The 21,379-nt window shown below is 45.9% G+C and overlaps 1 protein-coding gene across 1 annotated transcript; it reads left to right on the forward strand.

Annotated features, from left to right (window-relative positions):
* The first annotated feature begins 5,184 nt into the window (after positions 1-5,184).
* On the forward strand, positions 5,185-21,155 carry LOC140379564 (arginase-1-like). Its single transcript, XM_072464239.1, has 8 exons — positions 5,185-5,323; positions 5,496-5,568; positions 7,230-7,404; positions 8,612-8,771; positions 10,080-10,174; positions 10,415-10,519; positions 19,941-20,077; positions 20,921-21,155. The coding sequence occupies exons 1-8, from the start codon at positions 5,204-5,206 to the stop codon at positions 21,130-21,132; spliced, it is 1,077 nt and encodes a 358-aa protein (XP_072320340.1). The 5' UTR covers positions 5,185-5,203; the 3' UTR covers positions 21,133-21,155.
* The last annotated feature ends 224 nt before the right edge of the window (positions 21,156-21,379 follow it).

Here is a 21,379-nt window from a genome sequence, read left to right on the forward strand (position 1 = left end):
CAGGACTAAACCAGGTCCAAACCAGGACTAAACCAGGTCTAAACCAGGTCTTATGAGTAAAAAAGGTCAAAAATATTTTAACATTTTGAAAAATCTGATTTAATTGTTGTTTAAGGATGAAAACCAAAGAACGTAATTGTTTATTTTAGTTTTTATTGATGTAAATGGATTAAAGAAGAACATTTGATTTTCAAACATGTTTGAAAGTGCATTTTCTGCTTTTGTTTGTTCAATACAAATACAAATGAATTCAAATGTGAAAAGAACTATCTTTTAAATGAGATGTTTCTAATTCCTCAAACACCATAAACCAAATGACCCTGAAACAGGACTAAACCAGGACTAAACCAGGACTAAACCAGGACTAAACCAGGACCAACCAGGACTAAACCAGGACTAAACCAGGACTAAACCAGGACTAAACCAGGACTAAACCAGGACTAAACCAGGACTAAACCAGGTCTAAACCAGGACTAAACCAGGTTTAAACCAGGACTAAACCAAGACTAAACCAGGTCTAAACCAGGACTAAACCAGATCTAAACCAAGACTAAACCAAGACTAAACCAGGTCTAAACCAGATCTAAACCAAGACTAAAACAAGACTAAACCAGGACTAAACCAGGACTAAACCAGGACTAAACCAGGACCAACCAGGACTAAACCAGGACTAAACCAGGACTAAACCAGGACTAAACCAGGACTAAACCAAGACTAAACCAGGTCTAAACCAGGACTAAACCAGATCTAAACCAAGACTAAACCAAGACTAAACCAGGTCTAAACCAGATCTAAACCAAGACTAAAACAAGACTAAACCAGGTCTAAACCAGGTCTAAACCAGGATTAAACCAGGTCTAAACCAGGTCTAAACCAGGATTAAACCAGGTCTAAACCAGGACTAAACCAGGTCTAAACCAGGATTAAACCAGGTCTAAACCAGGTCTAAACCAGGATTAAACCAGGTCTAAACCAAGACTAAACCAGGTCTAAACCAGGACTAAACCAGATCTAAACCAAGACTAAACCAAGACTAAACCAGGTCTAAACCAGATCTAAACCAAGACTAAACCAAGACTAAACCAGGTCTAAACCAGGTCTAAACCAGGACTAAACCAGGATTAAACCAGGTCTAAACCAGGTCTAAACCAGGTCTAAACCAGGATTAAACCAGGTCTAAACCAGGTCTAAACCAGGATTAAACCAGGTCTAAACCAGGACTAAACCAGGTCTAAACCAGGATTAAACCAGGTCTAAACCAGGTCTAAACCAGGATTAAACCAGGTCTAAACCAGGTCTAAACCAGGATTAAACCAGGTCTAAACCAGGACTAAACCAGGTCTAAACCAGGATTAAACCAGGTCTAAACCAGGACTAAACCAGGTCTAAACCAGGACTAAACCAGGACTAAACCAAGACTAAACCAGGTCTAAACCAGAACTAAACCAGGATTAAACCAGGTCTAAACCAGGACTAAACCAGATCTAAACCAAGACTAAACCAAGACTAAACCAGGTCTAAACCAGATCTAAACCAAGACTAAACCAAGACTAAACCAGGTCTAAACCAGGTCTAAACCAGGACTAAACCAGGATTAAACCAGGTCTAAACCAGGTCTAAACCAGGTCTAAACCAGGATTAAACCAGGTCTAAACCAGGTCTAAACCAGGATTAAACCAGGTCTAAACCAGGACTAAACCAGGTCTAAACCAGGATTAAACCAGGTCTAAACCAGGTCTAAACCAGGATTAAACCAGGTCTAAACCAGGACTAAACCAGGTCTAAACCAGGATTAAACCAGGTCTAAACCAGGACTAAACCAGGTCTAAACCAGGACTAAACCAGGACTAAACCAAGACTAAACCAGGTCTAAACCAGAACTAAACCAGGATTAAACCAGGTCTAAACCAGGACTAAACCAGGACTAAACCAGGTCTAAACCAAGACTAAACCAGGTCTAAACCAGGACTAAACCAGGATTAAACCAGGTCTAAACCAAGACTAAACCAGGTCTAAACCAGGACTAAACCAGATCTAAACCAAGACTAAACCAAGACTAAACCAGGTCTAAACCAGGTCTAAACCAGGACTAAACCAGGACTAAACCAGGTCTAAACCAGGTCTAAACCAGGTCTAAACCAGGACTAAACCAGGTCTAAACCAGGACTAAACCAGATCTAAACCAAGACTAAACCAAGACTAAACCAGGTCTAAACCAGGTCTAAACCAGGTCTAAACCAGGACTAAACCAGGACTAAACCAGGTCTAAACCAGGTCTAAACCAGGACTAAACCAGGACTAAACCAGGTCTAAACCAGGTCTAAACCAGGACTAAACCAAGATTAAACCAGGTCTAAACCAGGACTAAACCAGGTCTAAACCAGGATTAAACCAGGACTAAACCAGGACTAAACCAGGATTAAACCAGGTCTAAACCAGGTCTAAACCAGGACTAAACCAGGTCTAAACCAGGTCTAAACCAAGACTAAACCAGGTCTAAACCAGGACTAAACCAAGACTAAACCAGGTCTAAACCAGGTCTAAACCAGGACTAAACCAGGTCTAAACCAGGTCTAAACCAAGACTAAACCAGGTCTAAACCAGGACTAAACCAGATCTAAACCAAGACTAAACCAAGACTAAACCAGGTCTAAACCAGGACTAAACCAGGTCTAAACCAGGTCTAAACCAAGACTGAACCAGGTCTAAACCAGGACTAAACCAGATCTAAACCAAGACTAAACCAAGACTAAACCAGGTCTAAACCAGGTCTAAACCAAGACTAAACCAGGTCTAAACCAGGACTAAACCAGGTCTAAACCAGGTCTAAACCAAGACTAAACCAGGTCTAAACCAGGACTAAACCAGGTCTAAACCAGGTCTAAACCAAGACTAAACCAGGTCTAAACCAGGACTAAACCAGATCTAAACCAAGACTAAACCAAGACTAAACCAGGTCTAAACCAGGTCTAAACCAGGACTAAACCAGGACTAAACCAGGTCTAAACCAGGTCTAAACCAGGACTAAACCAAGATTAAACCAGGTCTAAACCAGATCTAAACCAAGACTAAACCAAGACTAAACCAGGTCTAAACCAGGTCTAAACCAGGACTAAACCTGGACCAAACCAGGTCTAAACCAGGATTAAACCAGGACTAAACCAGGTCTAAACCAGTACTAAACCAGGTCTAAACCAGGACTAAACCAGGTCTAAACCAGGATTAAACCAGGTCTAAACCAGGACTAAACCAGGTCTAAACCAGGTCTAAACCAGGAGTAAACCAGGTCTAAACCAGGACTAAACCAGGACTAAACCAGGACTAAACCAGGACTAAACCAGGTCTAAACCAGGTCTAAACCAGGACTAAACCAGGACTAAACCAGGACTAAACCAGGTCTAAACCAGGACTAAACCAGGACTAAACCATCTCTAAACCAGGACTAAACCAGGTCCAAACCAGGACTAAACCAGGTCTAAACCAGAACTAAACCAAGACTAAACCAGGTCTAAACCAGGACTAAACCAGGTCTAAACCAGGACTAAACCAGGTCTAAACCAGGTCTAAACCAGGTCTAAACCAGAACTAAACCAAGACTAAACCAGGTCTAAACCAGGACTAAACCAGGTCTAAACCAGGACTAAACCAGGTCTAAACCAGGACTAAACCAGGCCTAAACCAGGACTAAACCAGGTCTAAACCAGGACTAAACCAAGACTAAACCAGGTCCAAACCAGGTCTAAACCAGGACTAAACCAGGTCTAAACCAGGACTAAACCAGGTCTAAACCAGGTCTAAACCAGGATTAAACCAGGACTAAACCAGGTCTAAACCAGGTCTAAACCAGGACTAAACCAGGACTAAACCAGGACTAAACCAGGTCTAAACCAGGTCTAAACCAGGACTAAACCAAGATTAAACCAGGATTAAACCAGGTCTAAACCAGGTCTAAACCAGGTCTAAACCAGGTCTAAACCAGGACTAAACCAGGACTAAACCAGGATTAAACCAGGTCTAAACCAGGTCTAAACCAGGACTAAACCAGGTCTAAACCAGGTCTAAACCAAGACTAAACCAGGTCTAAACCAGGACTAAACCAGATCTAAACCAAGACTAAACCAAGACTAAACCAGGTCTAAACCAGGTCTAAACCAGGACTAAACCAGGTCTAAACCAGGTCTAAACCAAGACTAAACCAGGTCTAAACCAGGACCAAACCAGATCTAAACCAGGTCTAAACCAGGTCTAAACCAGGACTAAACCAGGTCTAAACCAGGTCTAAACCAGGACTAAACCAGGTCTAAACCAGGACTAAACCAAGACTAAACCAGGTCTAAACCAGGTCTAAACCAGGACTAAACCAGGACTAAACCAGGTCTAAACCAGGACTAAACCAAGATTAAACCAGGTCTAAACCAGATCTAAACCAAGACTAAACCAAGACTAAACCAGGTCTAAACCAGGTCTAAACCAGGACTAAACCAGGTCTAAACCAGGACTAAACCAGGTCTAAACCAGGACTAAACCAGGTCTAAACCAGTACTAAACCAGGTCTAAACCAGGACTAAACCAGGTCTAAACCAGGATTAAACCAGGTCTAAACCAGGACTAAACCAGGTCTAAACCAGGTCTAAACCAGGACTAAACCAGGTCTAAACCAGGTCTAAACCAGGACTAAACCAGGACTAAACCAGGTCTAAACCAGGACTAAACCAGGACTAAACCAGGACTAAACCAGGTCTAAACCAGGACTAAACCAGGACTAAACCAGGACTAAACCAGGTCTAAACCAGGTCTAAACCAGGTCTAAACCAGGACTAAACCAGGTCTAAACCAGATCTAAACCAAGACTAAACCAAGACTAAACCAGGTCTAAACCAGGTCTAAACCAGGACTAAACCAGGTCTAAACCAGGTCTAAACCAGGACTAAACCAGGACTAAACCAGGACTAAACCAGGACTAAACCAGGTCTAAACCAGGTCTAAACCAGGACTAAACCAGGTCTAAACCAGGTCTTCAGGTGAATATTGACCGTTGCCATGGAGACTGTTGAATGAGAAACAGTTTTATTTTCTTTGGGATGAATGAGTGACGTCAGTGACGTCACGCCGCCGCCCCTGACCCGGGCTTTATAAAGGCTCGCGCTGCGCTCGCGGTCACTCACCGCGCGCTCACGTTCACGCACGCGCAGACCGGGACACGATGAAGAGCGCGAGGACTCTGCAGGGGCTCGTGCGCTCCGTGACCCCCGCGCGTGCGCACCACGGACCCACGCGCGTGACCTCCGTGGGTCTCGTGGGTGCGCCGTTCAACAAAGGACAGGTGAGTCACGTGAGACGAGGGACAGGTGTCTCCTCGTCTCCTCTCTTGTCTCCTTGTCTCCTTTCAGTTCTCCTGTGTCCTAACCCATGTCTCCTTCTCCCTCGTCCTCACTCTGTCCTCAGCCTCGTCCTAACCCATGTCTCCTTCTCCCTCGTCCTCTCTCTGTCCTCAGCCTCGTCCTGGTGTGGAGCTGGGTCCGAGTCGGATCCGTGAGGCTGGACTCGTGGAGCTGCTGCGGACACAAGGTCAGAAAGTCATGTTTTGACTGGACTGTGCCTCATAGAGACTATTTCTGTTCTGAACGAGACGTTTATTCACCTCAATTATGTCCAAAAGAACGGAACAAACTGAATCCACAAAGACACAAGACGACATAAGACCATCTTTACACACAATGAGACACACACAAGACGACATAAGACCATCTTTACACACAATGAGACACACAAGACGACATAAGACCATCTTTACACACAATGAGACACACACAAGACGACATAAGACCATCTTTACACACAATGAGACACACACAAGACGACATAAGACCATCTTTACACACAATGAGACACACACAAGAGGACATAAGACCATCTTTACACACAATGAGACACACACAAGAGGACATAAGACCATCTTTACACACAATGAGACACACACAGAGTAAAATAAAGTTTGACTTTGTCACATTTAAACTTTACTTTAGAATATTGATCTGTTTAAGCTCCAGAGTTCAGACAAATATGAACTGTGTGTCAGATGCCCTCCCTGTACTTCAATGCTTTAGTACTAAGTATGTACTTTAACACGTGAATACTTGCGTACTTGAATACTTCCGTACTTGAATACTTGTACTTGAATACTTGCATACTTGCGTACTTGCGTACTTGAATACTTGTACTTGAATACTTGCGTACTTGAATACTTGTACTTGAATACTTGTACTTGAATACTTGTACTTGAATACTTGCGTACTTGAATACCTGTACTTGAATACTTGTGTACTTGAATACTTGTACTTGAATACTTGCATACTTGCGTACTTGCGTACTTGAATACTTGTACTTGAATACTTGCGTACTTGAATACTTGTACTTGAATACTTGTACTTGAATACTTGTACTTGAATACTTGCGTACTTGAATACCTGTACTTGAATACTTGTGTACTTGAATACTTGTACTTGAATACTTGCGTACTTGAATACTTGTACTTGAATACTTGTACTTGAATACTTGTGTACTTGAATACTTGTACTTGAATACTTGCATACTTGCGTACTTGCGTACTTGAATACTTGTACTTGAATACTTGCGTACTTGAATACTTGTACTTGAATACTTGTACTTGAATACTTGTACTTGAATACTTGCGTACTTGAATACCTGTACTTGAATACTTGTGTACTTGAATACTTGTACTTGAATACTTGCGTACTTGAATACTTGTACTTGAATACTTGTACTTGAATACTTGCGTACTTGAATACTTGTACTTGAATACTTGCGTACTTGAATACTTGTACTTGAATACTTGTACTTGAATACTTGCGTACTTGCATACTTGTACATGAATACTTGCGTACTTGAATACTTGCGTACTTGAATACTTGTACTTGAATACTTGCATACTTGAATACTTGCGTACTTGAATACTTGTACTTGAATACTTGTACTTGAATACTTGTACTTGAATACTTGCGTACTTGAATACTTGCGTACTTGAATACCTGCGTACTTGAATACTTGTACTTGAATACTTGTACTTGAATACTTGCGTACTTGAATACTTGCGTACTTGAATACCTGCGTACTTGAATACTTGTACTTGAATACTTGTACTTGAATACTTGCGTACTTGAATACTTGCGTACTTGAATACCTGCGTACTTGAATACTTGTACTTGCAGGTGTTCCGGTGAAAGACTTCGGGGACCTGGAGTTCAAGGCGTTTTCTAACGACGCCCCTGTGGGCGGAGTCAGAAACCCTCGTGCTGTCGGCAGCGCCGCCCACAGGCTGTCACAGGCACTGCAGGAGGTGAAGAGGGAGGGACATACAGCACTGATGTTAGGAGGAGACCACAGGTGAGACCAGGACCAGGACTGAGACCAGGAGCAGGACTGAGACCAGGAGCAGGACTCTCTGTGGTCTGGTGGACGTTCTTCTCATGTTCCTCTCATGTTCTTCTCATGTTCTTCTCATGTTCCTCTCATGTTCTTCTCATGTTCTTCTCATGTTCTTCTCATGTTCCTCGCATGTTCCTCGCATGTTCCTCTCATGTTCCTCTCATGTTCTTCTCATGTTCCTCTCATGTTCTTCTCATGTTCTTCTCATGTTCCTCTCATGTTCTTCTCATGTTCCTCTCATGTTCCTCTCATGTTCCTCTCATGTTCCTCTCATGTTCTTCTCATGTTCTTCTCATGTTCCTCTCATGTTCCTCTCATGTTCTTCTCATGTTCTTCTCATGTTCCTCTCATGTTCTTCTCATGTTCCTCTCATGTTCTTCTCATGTTCTTCTCATGTTCTTCTCATGTTCCTCTCATGTTCTTCTCATGTTCTTCTCATGTTCCTCGCATGTTCCTCTCATGTTCTTCTCATGTTCTTCTCATGTTCTTCTCATGTTCTTCTCATGTTCCTCTCATGTTCCTCTCATGTTCTTCTCATGTTCCTCTCATGTTCTTCTCATGTTCTTCTCATGTTCTTCTCATGTTCTTCTCATGTTCTTCTCATGTTCTTCTCATGTTCTTCTCATGTTCCTCTCATGTTCTTCTCATGTTCTTCTCATGTTCCTCGCATGTTCCTCTCATGTTCCTCTCATGTTCCTCTCATGTTCTTCTCATGTTCCTCTCATGTTCCTCTCATGTTCTTCTCATGTTCCTCTCATGTTCTTCTCATGTTCTTCTCATGTTCTTCTCATGTTCTTCTCATGTTCCTCTCATGTTCTTCTCATGTTCCTCGCATGTTCCTCTCATGTTCCTCTCATGTTCTTCTCATGTTCTTCTCATGTTCCTCGCATGTTCCTCTCATGTTCCTCTCATGTTCTTCTCATGTTCTTCTCATGTTCTTCTCATGTTCCTCTCATGTTCTTCTCATGTTCTTCTCATGTTCTTCTCATGTTCTTCTCATGTTCCTCGCATGTTCCTCTCATGTTCTTCTCATGTTCTTCTCATGTTCCTCGCATGTACCTCTCATGTTCTTCTCATGTTCTTCTCATGTTCTTCTCATGTTCTTCTCATGTTCTTCTCATGTTCCTCTCATGTTCTTCTCATGTTCTGGCTCTTCTCTCCTCAGCCTGGCTCTGGGCTCAGTTCATGGTCACTCTGCTGCAGTAGGAGACCTCTCTGTGGTCTGGGTGGACGCTCACGCTGACATCAACACTCCGCTGACTTCTGGGACGGGGAATCTTCACGGTCAACCGCTCAGCTTCCTCCTCCGAGACCTCCGAGACAAGGTGCACGTTCAGAGGAGACGTTCAGAGGAGACGTTCAGAAGAGACATTCAGAGGAGACGTTCAGAGGAGACGTTCAGAGGAGATGTTCAGAGGAGACGTTCAGAGGAGACGTTCAGAGGAGACGTTCAGAGGAGACGTTCAGAGATGTTCCTCGGAGGAATTCCATTTTGTTGGACATTCAGTTTGTAAAAGACATTGGACCTAGATCATGGAGGAAATGCATCAGGTCTGAAAATGTCTGGTTTGGTTAAAAATAGTAGGACGTCGTCTGCTGTAGGACGTCTTCTGCAGCGGGACATGATCTGCAGTAGGACGTCGTCTGCGGTAGTAGGACGTGGTCTGCAGTAGGACATCGTCTGCAGTAGGACATTGTGATGTTCTGTCCATTCAAATGTTTCCGATTGTCTAATAAACAAGTACAACGTGAACAACAGAAGGGACCAAGCACAGCCCTGTCTCACTCCTCTCACCAGTGACTTTAACAGAATCTAAGTCCAGACTTATTCTCACTTTGTTTAGTTGTGTTTGTCTCATTGTGTGTAAAGATGGTCTTATGGTCCTATGGTCTTATGGTCCTATGGTCTTATGGTCTTGTGGTCTTATGTTCTTGTGGTCTTATGTTCTTATGTTCTTGTGGTCTTATGGTCTTGTGGTCTCATGTTCTTGTGGTCTTATGTTCTTGTGGTCTTATGTTCTTATGTTCTTGTGGTCTTATGTTCTTGTGGTCTTATGTTCTTGTGGTCTTATGGTCTTGTGGTCTTATGTTCTTGTGGTCTTATGTTCTTGTGGTCTTGTGGTCTTATGTTCTTGTGGTCTTGTGGTCTTATGGTCTCATGGTCTTATGGTCTTGTGGTCTTATGTTCTTGTGGTCTTATGTTCTTGTGGTCTTATGTTCTTATGGTCTCATGGTCTTATGTTCTTGTGGTCTTATGGTCTCATGGTCTTATGGTCTTGTGGTCTTATGTTCTTGTGGTCTTATGTTCTTGTGGTCTTATGTTCTTATGGTCTCATGGTCTTGTGGTCTTATGGTCTTGTGGTCTTATGTTCTTGTGGTCTTATGTTCTTGTGGTCTTATGTTCTTATGGTCTTGTGGTCTTGTGGTCTTATGTTCTTGTGGTCTTGTGGTCTTATCGTCTTATGTTCTTGTGGTCTTATGTTCTTATGTTCTTGTGGTCTTATGTTCACATGGTCTTATGTTCTTGTGGTCTTATGTTCTTGTGGTCTTATGTTCTTGTGGTCTCATGGTCTTGTGGTCTTATGGTCTCATGGTCTTGTGGTCTTATGGTCTTATGTTGTGTTTCTGGTCAGATTCCGCTCCTGCCTAACTTCTCGTGGGTGACCCCGTGCCTTTGGGCCAAACACCTGGTTTACATTGGCCTGAGGGACGTGGATCCTGGAGAACAGTACGTTCATCTGAAAGTCTTCTGTGACCTCTGACCTCTGACCTGTGCCTCTTCTTCTGACCTTTTCCTCTGACCTCTTCCTCTGACCTGTGCCTCTTCTTCTGACCTCTGACCTCTTCCTCTGACCTGTGCCTCTTCCTCTGACCTCTTCCTCTGACCTCTTCCTCTGACCTGTGCCTCATCCTCTGACCTCTTCCTCTGACCTGTGCCTCATCCTCTGACCTCTGACCTGCTCCACAGCTTCATCCTCAAACATCTTGGTGTAAAGTTCTTCTCCATGAGCGACGTGGACCATCTGGGAATCTGCCGAGTCATGGAGGAAACATGTGACTTCCTCCAGAACCAGTGAGTGTTTCAGCCTGTTTCAGACCCTGTTTCAGACCCTGTTTCAGACCCTGTTTCAGACCCTGTTTCAGACCCTGTTTCAGCCTGTTTCAGACCCTGTTTCAGACCCTGTTTCAGACCCTGTTTCAGACTGTTTCAGACCCTGTTTCAGACCCTGTTTCAGCCTGTTTCAGCCTGTTTCAGACCCTGTTTCAGCCTGTTTCAGACCCTGTTTCAGACCCTGTTTCAGACCCTGTTTCAGACTGTTTCAGACCCTGTTTCAGCCTGTTTCAGACCCTGTTTCAGACCCTGTTTCAGACCCTGTTTCAGACTGTTTCAGACCCTGTTTCAGACCCTGTTTCAGACCCTGTTTCAGACTGTTTCAGACCCTGTTTCAGACCCTGTTTCAGACCCTGTTTCAGACCCTGTTTCAGACCCTGTTTCAGACTGTTTCAGACCCTGTTTCAGACCCTGTTTCAGACCCTGTTTCAGACCCTGTTTCAGACCCTGTTTCAGACCCTGTTTCGGACTGTTTCAGACCCTGTTTCAGACCCTGTTTCAGACCCTGTTTCGGACTGTTTCAGACCCTGTTTCAGACCCTGTTTCAGACCCTGTTTCAGACTGTTTCAGACCCTGTTTCAGACCCTGTTTCAGACCCTGTTTCAGACTGTTTCAGACCCTGTTTCAGACCCTGTTTCAGACTGTTTCAGACTGTTTCAGACTGTTTCAGACCCTGTTTCAGACCCTGTTTCAGACTGTTTCAGACCCTGTTTCAGACCCTGTTTCAGACCCTGTTTCAGACTGTTTCAGACTGTTTCAGACCCTGTTTCAGACCCTGTTTCAGACTGTTTCAGACCCTGTTTCAGACCCTGTTTCAGACTGTTTCAGACCCTGTTTCAGACCCTGTTTCAGACTGTTTCAGACCCTGTTTCAGACCCTGTTTCAGCCTGTTTCAGCCTGTTTCAGACCCTGTTTCAGCCTGTTTCAGACCCTGTTTCAGCCTGTTTCAGACCCTGTTTCAGACTGTTTCAGACCCTGTTTCAGCCTGTTTCAGACCCTGTTTCAGACCCTGTTTCAGACCCTGTTTCAGACCCTGTTTCAGACCCTGTTTCAGACCCTGTTTCGGACTGTTTCAGACCCTGTTTCAGACCCTGTTTCAGACCCTGTTTCGGACTGTTTCAGACCCTGTTTCAGACCCTGTTTCAGACCCTGTTTCGGACTGTTTCAGACCCTGTTTCAGACCCTGTTTCAGACCCTGTTTCAGACCCTGTTTCAGACTGTTTCAGACCCTGTTTCAGACCCTGTTTCAGACCCTGTTTCAGACTGTTTCAGACCCTGTTTCAGACCCTGTTTCAGACTGTTTCAGACTGTTTCAGACCCTGTTTCAGACCCTGTTTCAGACTGTTTCAGACCCTGTTTCAGACCCTGTTTCAGACTGTTTCAGACCCTGTTTCAGACCCTGTTTCAGACTGTTTCAGACCCTGTTTCAGACCCTGTTTCAGACTGTTTCAGACCCTGTTTCAGACCCTGTTTCAGATCCTGTTTCAGACCCTGTTTCAGACCCTGTTTCAGACTGTTTCAGCCTGTTTCAGACCCTGTTTCAGACCCTGTTTCAGACCCTGTTTCAGCCTGTTTCAGCCTGTTTCAGACCCTGTTTCAGACCCTGTTTCAGACCCTGTTTCAGACTGTTTCAGACCCTGTTTCAGACCCTGTTTCAGACCCTGTTTCAGACCCTGTTTCAGACCCTGTTTCAGACTGTTTCAGACCCTGTTTCAGACCCTGTTTCAGACCCTGTTTCAGACTGTTTCAGACCCTGTTTCAGACCCTGTTTCAGACCCTGTTTCAGACTGTTTCAGACCCTGTTTCAGACCCTGTTTCAGACCCTGTTTCAGACCCTGTTTCAGACTGTTTCAGACTGTTTCAGACCCTGTTTCAGACCCTGTTTCAGACTGTTTCAGACCCTGTTTCAGACCCTGTTTCAGACCCTGTTTCAGACTGTTTCAGACCCTGTTTCAGACCCTGTTTCAGACCCTGTTTCAGACTGTTTCAGACCCTGTTTCAGACCCTGTTTCAGACCCTGTTTCAGACCCTGTTTCAGACCCTGTTTCAGACTGTTTCAGACTGTTTCAGACCCTGTTTCAGACCCTGTTTCAGACTGTTTCAGACTGTTTCAGACCCTGTTTCAGACCCTGTTTCAGACTGTTTCAGACCCTGTTTCAGACCCTGTTTCAGACTGTTTCAGACCCTGTTTCAGACCCTGTTTCAGACTGTTTCAGACCCTGTTTCAGACCCTGTTTCAGACCCTGTTTCAGACTGTTTCAGACTGTTTCAGACCCTGTTTCAGACCCTGTTTCAGACTGTTTCAGACCCTGTTTCAGACCCTGTTTCAGACTGTTTCAGACCCTGTTTCAGACCCTGTTTCAGACTGTTTCAGACCCTGTTTCAGACCCTGTTTCAGACTGTTTCAGACCCTGTTTCAGACCCTGTTTCAGATCCTGTTTCAGACCCTGTTTCAGACCCTGTTTCAGACTGTTTCAGCCTGTTTCAGACCCTGTTTCAGACCCTGTTTCAGACCCTGTTTCAGACTGTTTCAGCCTGTTTCAGACCCTGTTTCAGACCCTGTTTCAGACCCTGTTTCAGACTGTTTCAGACCCTGTTTCAGACCCTGTTTCAGACCCTGTTTCAGACCCTGTTTCAGACCCTGTTTCAGACTGTTTCAGACCCTGTTTCAGACCCTGTTTCAGACCCTGTTTCAGACTGTTTCAGACCCTGTTTCAGACCCTGTTTCAGACCCTGTTTCAGACTGTTTCAGACCCTGTTTCAGACCCTGTTTCAGACCCTGTTTCAGACCCTGTTTCAGACCCTGTTTCAGACTGTTTCAGACTGTTTCAGACCCTGTTTCAGACCCTGTTTCAGACTGTTTCAGACCCTGTTTCAGACCCTGTTTCAGACCCTGTTTCAGACCCTGTTTCAGACTGTTTCAGACCCTGTTTCAGACCCTGTTTCAGACCCTGTTTCAGACTGTTTCAGACCCTGTTTCAGACCCTGTTTCAGACCCTGTTTCAGACCCTGTTTCAGACCCTGTTTCAGACTGTTTCAGACCCTGTTTCAGACCCTGTTTCAGACCCTGTTTCAGACCCTGTTTCAGACCCTGTTTCAGACTGTTTCAGACTGTTTCAGACCCTGTTTCAGACCCTGTTTCAGACCCTGTTTCAGACCCTGTTTCAGACTGTTTCAGACTGTTTCAGACCCTGTTTCAGACTGTTTCAGACTGTTTCAGACCCTGTTTCAGACCCTGTTTCAGACCCTGTTTCAGACCCTGTTTCAGCCTGTTTCAGACCCTGTTTCAGACCCTGTTTCAGCCTGTTTCAGACCCTGTTTCAGACCCTGTTTCAGACCCTGTTTCAGACTGTTTCAGACCCTGTTTCAGCCTGTTTCAGACCCTGTTTCAGACCCTGTTTCAGACCCTGTTTCAGACCCTGTTTCAGACTGTTTCAGACCCTGTTTCAGACCCTGTTTCAGACCCTGTTTCAGACTGTTTCAGACCCTGTTTCAGACCCTGTTTCAGACCCTGTTTCAGACTGTTTCAGACTGTTTCAGACCCTGTTTCAGACCCTGTTTCAGACCCTGTTTCAGACCCTGTTTCAGACCCTGTTTCGGACTGTTTCAGACCCTGTTTCAGACCCTGTTTCAGACCCTGTTTCGGACTGTTTCAGACCCTGTTTCAGACCCTGTTTCAGACCCTGTTTCAGACTGTTTCAGACCCTGTTTCAGACCCTGTTTCAGACCCTGTTTCAGACTGTTTCAGACCCTGTTTCAGACCCTGTTTCAGACTGTTTCAGACCTGTTTCAGACTGTTTCAGACTGTTTCAGACCCTGTTTCAGACCCTGTTTCAGACTGTTTCAGACCCTGTTTCAGACCCTGTTTCAGACCCTGTTTCAGACTGTTTCAGACTGTTTCAGACCCTGTTTCAGACCCTGTTTCAGACTGTTTCAGACCCTGTTTCAGACCCTGTTTCAGACTGTTTCAGACCCTGTTTCAGACCCTGTTTCAGACTGTTTCAGACCCTGTTTCAGACCCTGTTTCAGCCTGTTTCAGCCTGTTTCAGACCCTGTTTCAGCCTGTTTCAGACCCTGTTTCAGCCTGTTTCAGACCCTGTTTCAGACTGTTTCAGACCCTGTTTCAGCCTGTTTCAGACCCTGTTTCAGACCCTGTTTCAGACCCTGTTTCAGACCCTGTTTCAGACCCTGTTTCGGACTGTTTCAGACCCTGTTTCAGACCCTGTTTCAGACCCTGTTTCGGACTGTTTCAGACCCTGTTTCAGACCCTGTTTCAGACCCTGTTTCAGACCCTGTTTCAGACCCTGTTTCGGACTGTTTCAGACCCTGTTTCAGACCCTGTTTCAGACCCTGTTTCAGACCCTGTTTCAGACTGTTTCAGACCCTGTTTCAGACCCTGTTTCAGACCCTGTTTCAGACTGTTTCAGACCCTGTTTCAGACCCTGTTTCAGACCCTGTTTCAGACTGTTTCAGACTGTTTCAGACCCTGTTTCAGACCCTGTTTCAGACTGTTTCAGACCCTGTTTCAGACCCTGTTTCAGACTGTTTCAGACCCTGTTTCAGACCCTGTTTCAGACTGTTTCAGACCCTGTTTCAGACCCTGTTTCAGACTGTTTCAGACCCTGTTTCAGACCCTGTTTCAGATCCTGTTTCAGACCCTGTTTCAGACCCTGTTTCAGACTGTTTCAGCCTGTTTCAGACCCTGTTTCAGACCCTGTTTCAGACCCTGTTTCAGACTGTTTCAGCCTGTTTCAGACCCTGTTTCAGACCCTGTTTCAGACCCTGTTTCAGACTGTTTCAGACCCTGTTTCAGACCCTGTTTCAGACCCTGTTTCAGACCCTGTTTCAGACCCTGTTTCAGACTGTTTCAGACCCTGTTTCAGACCCTGTTTCAGACCCTGTTTCAGACTGTTTCAGACCCTGTTTCAGACCCTGTTTCAGACCCTGTTTCAGACTGTTTCAGACCCTGTTTCAGACCCTGTTTCAGACCCTGTTTCAGACCCTGTTTCAGACCCTGTTTCAGACTGTTTCAGACTGTTTCAGACCCTGTTTCAGACCCTGTTTCAGACTGTTTCAGACCCTGTTTCAGACCCTGTTTCAGACCCTGTTTCAGACTGTTTCAGACCCTGTTTCAGACCCTGTTTCAGACCCTGTTTCAGACCCTGTTTCAGACCCTGTTTCAGACTGTTTCAGACTGTTTCAGACCCTGTTTCAGACCCTGTTTCAGACTGTTTCAGACCCTGTTTCAGACCCTGTTTCAGACCCTGTTTCAGACCCTGTTTCAGACTGTTTCAGACCCTGTTTCAGACCCTGTTTCAGACCCTGTTTCAGACTGTTTCAGACCCTGTTTCAGACCCTGTTTCAGACCCTGTTTCAGACCCTGTTTCAGACTGTTTCAGACCCTGTTTCAGACCCTGTTTCAGACCCTGTTTCAGACCCTGTTTCAGACCCTGTTTCAGACTGTTTCAGACTGTTTCAGACCCTGTTTCAGACCCTGTTTCAGACCCTGTTTCAGACCCTGTTTCAGACTGTTTCAGACTGTTTCAGACCCTGTTTCAGACTGTTTCAGACTGTTTCAGACCCTGTTTCAGACCCTGTTTCAGACCCTGTTTCAGACCCTGTTTCAGCCTGTTTCAGACCCTGTTTCAGACCCTGTTTCAGCCTGTTTCAGACCCTGTTTCAGACCCTGTTTCAGACCCTGTTTCAGACTGTTTCAGACCCTGTTTCAGCCTGTTTCAGACCCTGTTTCAGACCCTGTTTCAGACCCTGTTTCAGACCCTGTTTCAGACTGTTTCAGACCCTGTTTCAGACCCTGTTTCAGACCCTGTTTCAGACTGTTTCAGACCCTGTTTCAGACCCTGTTTCAGACCCTGTTTCAGACTGTTTCAGACTGTTTCAGACCCTGTTTCAGACCCTGTTTCAGACCCTGTTTCAGACCCTGTTTCAGACTGTTTCGGACTGTTTCAGACCCTGTTTCAGACCCTGTTTCAGACCCTGTTTCAGACTGTTTCAGACCCTGTTTCAGACCCTGTTTCAGACCCTGTTTCAGACTGTTTCAGACCCTGTTTCAGACCCTGTTTCAGACTGTTTCAGACCTGTTTCAGACTGTTTCAGACTGTTTCAGACCCTGTTTCAGACCCTGTTTCAGACTGTTTCAGACCCTGTTTCAGACCCTGTTTCAGACCCTGTTTCAGACTGTTTCAGACTGTTTCAGACCCTGTTTCAGACCCTGTTTCAGACTGTTTCAGACCCTGTTTCAGACCCTGTTTCAGACTGTTTCAGACCCTGTTTCAGACCCTGTTTCAGACTGTTTCAGACCCTGTTTCAGACCCTGTTTCAGCCTGTTTCAGCCTGTTTCAGACCCTGTTTCAGCCTGTTTCAGACCCTGTTTCAGCCTGTTTCAGACCCTGTTTCAGACTGTTTCAGACCCTGTTTCAGCCTGTTTCAGACCCTGTTTCAGACCCTGTTTCAGACCCTGTTTCAGACCCTGTTTCAGACCCTGTTTCGGACTGTTTCAGACCCTGTTTCAGACCCTGTTTCAGACCCTGTTTCGGACTGTTTCAGACCCTGTTTCAGACCCTGTTTCAGACCCTGTTTCAGACCCTGTTTCGGACTGTTTCAGACCCTGTTTCAGACCCTGTTTCAGACCCTGTTTCAGACCCTGTTTCAGACTGTTTCAGACCCTGTTTCAGACCCTGTTTCAGACCCTGTTTCAGACTGTTTCAGACCCTGTTTCAGACCCTGTTTCAGACCCTGTTTCAGACTGTTTCAGACTGTTTCAGACCCTGTTTCAGACCCTGTTTCAGACTGTTTCAGACCCTGTTTCAGACCCTGTTTCAGACTGTTTCAGACCCTGTTTCAGACCCTGTTTCAGACTGTTTCAGACCCTGTTTCAGACCCTGTTTCAGACTGTTTCAGACCCTGTTTCAGACCCTGTTTCAGATCCTGTTTCAGACCCTGTTTCAGACCCTGTTTCAGACTGTTTCAGCCTGTTTCAGACCCTGTTTCAGACCCTGTTTCAGACCCTGTTTCAGACTGTTTCAGCCTGTTTCAGACCCTGTTTCAGACCCTGTTTCAGACCCTGTTTCAGACTGTTTCAGACCCTGTTTCAGACCCTGTTTCAGACCCTGTTTCAGACCCTGTTTCAGACCCTGTTTCAGACTGTTTCAGACCCTGTTTCAGACCCTGTTTCAGACCCTGTTTCAGACTGTTTCAGACCCTGTTTCAGACCCTGTTTCAGACCCTGTTTCAGACTGTTTCAGACCCTGTTTCAGACCCTGTTTCAGACCCTGTTTCAGACCCTGTTTCAGACCCTGTTTCAGACCCTGTTTCAGACTGTTTCAGACTGTTTCAGACCCTGTTTCAGACCCTGTTTCAGACTGTTTCAGACCCTGTTTCAGACCCTGTTTCAGACCCTGTTTCAGACTGTTTCAGACCCTGTTTCAGACCCTGTTTCAGACCCTGTTTCAGACTGTTTCAGACCCTGTTTCAGACCCTGTTTCAGACCCTGTTTCAGACCCTGTTTCAGACCCTGTTTCAGACTGTTTCAGACTGTTTCAGACCCTGTTTCAGACCCTGTTTCAGACTGTTTCAGACTGTTTCAGACCCTGTTTCAGACCCTGTTTCAGACTGTTTCAGACCCTGTTTCAGACCCTGTTTCAGACTGTTTCAGACCCTGTTTCAGACCCTGTTTCAGACTGTTTCAGACCCTGTTTCAGACCCTGTTTCAGACTGTTTCAGACCCTGTTTCAGACCCTGTTTCAGACTGTTTCAGACCCTGTTTCAGACCCTGTTTCAGCCTGTTTCAGCCTGTTTCAGACCCTGTTTCAGCCTGTTTCAGACCCTGTTTCAGCCTGTTTCAGACCCTGTTTCAGACTGTTTCAGACCCTGTTTCAGCCTGTTTCAGCCCCTTTTTCAGACCCTGTTTCAGACCCTGTTTCAGACCCTGTTTCAGACCCTGTTTCAGACCCTGTTTCGGACTGTTTCAGACCCTGTTTCAGACCCTGTTTCAGACCCTGTTTCGGACTGTTTCAGACCCTGTTTCAGACCCTGTTTCAGACCCTGTTTCAGACCCTGTTTCAGACCCTGTTTCGGACTGTTTCAGACCCTGTTTCAGACCCTGTTTCAGACCCTGTTTCAGACTGTTTCAGACCCTGTTTCAGACCCTGTTTCAGACCCTGTTTCAGACTGTTTCAGACCCTGTTTCAGACCCTGTTTCAGACCCTGTTTCAGACTGTTTCAGACTGTTTCAGACCCTGTTTCAGACCCTGTTTCAGACTGTTTCAGACCCTGTTTCAGACCCTGTTTCAGACTGTTTCAGACCCTGTTTCAGACCCTGTTTCAGACTGTTTCAGACCCTGTTTCAGACCCTGTTTCAGACTGTTTCAGACCCTGTTTCAGACCCTGTTTCAGATCCTGTTTCAGACCCTGTTTCAGACCCTGTTTCAGACTGTTTCAGCCTGTTTCAGACCCTGTTTCAGACCCTGTTTCAGACCCTGTTTCAGACTGTTTCAGCCTGTTTCAGACCCTGTTTCAGACCCTGTTTCAGACCCTGTTTCAGACTGTTTCAGACCCTGTTTCAGACCCTGTTTCAGACCCTGTTTCAGACCCTGTTTCAGACCCTGTTTCAGACTGTTTCAGACCCTGTTTCAGACCCTGTTTCAGACCCTGTTTCAGACTGTTTCAGACCCTGTTTCAGACCCTGTTTCAGACCCTGTTTCAGACTGTTTCAGACCCTGTTTCAGACCCTGTTTCAGACCCTGTTTCAGACCCTGTTTCAGACCCTGTTTCAGACCCTGTTTCAGACTGTTTCAGACCCTGTTTCAGACCCTGTTTCAGACTGTTTCAGACCCTGTTTCAGACCCTGTTTCAGACCCTGTTTCAGACCCTGTTTCAGACTGTTTCAGACCCTGTTTCAGACCCTGTTTCAGACCCTGTTTCAGACTGTTTCAGACCCTGTTTCAGACCCTGTTTCAGACCCTGTTTCAGACCCTGTTTCAGACCCTGTTTCAGACTGTTTCAGACCCTGTTTCAGACCCTGTTTCAGACCCTGTTTCAGACCCTGTTTCAGACCCTGTTTCAGACCCTGTTTCAGACTGTTTCAGACTGTTTCAGACTGTTTCAGACCCTGTTTCAGACTGTTTCAGACTGTTTCAGACCCTGTTTCAGACCCTGTTTCAGACTGTTTCAGACCCTGTTTCAGACCCTGTTTCAGACTGTTTCAGACCCTGTTTCAGACCCTGTTTCAGACTGTTTCAGACCCTGTTTCAGACCCTGTTTCAGACCCTGTTTCAGACCCTGTTTCAGACCCTGTTTCAGACTGTTTCAGACTGTTTCAGACCCTGTTTCAGACCCTGTTTCAGTCTTGTTTTGGGTCTTACAGGGGTCAGAGGCCGATTCACCTGAGCTTTGATGTGGACGCTCTTGACCCCTCCGTGACCCCGGCCACTGGGACGCCTGTGAGAGGAGGACTGACCTACAGAGAAGGAGTCTACATCACAGAGAGCCTACACCAGACTGGTACTGGACCAGGACCAGGACTGAGACCAAGACCAGGACCAGGACTGAGACCAAGACCAGGACCAGGACTGAGACCAAGACCAGGACCAGGACTGAGACCAAGACCAGGACCAGGACCAGGACCAGGACCAGGACCAGGACTGAGACCAAGACCAGGACCAGGACTGAGACCAAGACCAGGACCAGGACTGAGACCAAGACCAGGACCAGGACTGAGACCAAGACCAGGACCAGGACCAGGACCAGGACCAGGACTGAGACCAAGACCAGGACCAGGACTGAGACCAAGACCAGGACCAGGACTGAGACCAAGACCAGGACCAGGACCAGGACCAGGACTGAGACCAAGACCAGGACCAGGACTGAGACCAAGACCAGGACCAGGACTGAGACCAAGACCAGGACCAGGACCAGGACCAAGACCAAGACCAAGACCAAGACCAAGACCAAGACCAAGACCAAGACCAAGACCAAGACCAAGACCTCGTCTCCTGTAGGTCTTCTCACCCTCTCGTCTCCTGTAGGTCTTCTCGTCTCCTGTAGGTCTTCTCACCCTCTCGTCTCCTGTAGGTCTTCTCACCCTCTCGTCTCCTGTAGGTCTTCTCGTCTCCTGTAGGTCTTCTCACCCTCTCGTCTCCTGTAGGTCTTCTCACCCTCTCGTCTCCTGTAGGTCTTCTCGTCTCCTGTAGGTCTTCTCACCCTCTCGTCTCCTGTAGGTCTTCTCACCCTCTCGTCTCCTGTAGGTCTTCTCACCCTCTCGTCTCCTGTAGGTCTTCTCGTCTCCTGTAGGTCTTCTCACCCTCTCGTCTCCTGTAGGTCTTCTCACCCTCTCGTCTCCTGTAGGTCTTCTCTCGGCCGTGGACCTGGTGGAGTTGAACCCGTACATGTCGGACTCTGAGGGCGGAGTCAAGTCGACGGTGTCGGCGGCGGTCGATCTGATCCTCGGCTGCTTTGGGCGGAGACGAGAGGGAAGCCACGCCCCCGACTACAGCCTGCCTCAAGCTACGTCAAGTCCCGCCCACAACGGAGACAAGCCACGCCCACAATGTTCATAGTCAACCCAACAGGTCTAAACCAGGACTAAACCAGGTCCAAACCAGGACTAAACCAGGTCTAAACCAGGTCTTATGAGTAAAAAAGGTCAAAAATATTTTAACATTTTGAAAAATCTGATTTAATTGTTGTTTAAGGATGAAAACCAAAGAACGTAATTGTTTATTTTAGTTTTTATTGATGTAAATGGATTAAAGAAGAACATTTGATTTTCAAACATGTTTGAAAGTGCATTTTCTGCTTTTGTTT

The sequence above is a fragment of the Eucyclogobius newberryi genome, unplaced genomic scaffold (assembly GCF_026437365.1).
Source record: "Eucyclogobius newberryi isolate DKJ021-1_F unplaced genomic scaffold, fEucNew1.0.hap1 SCAF_418, whole genome shotgun sequence".
NCBI classification, from domain to species: Eukaryota; Metazoa; Chordata; class Actinopteri; order Gobiiformes; family Gobiidae; genus Eucyclogobius; species Eucyclogobius newberryi.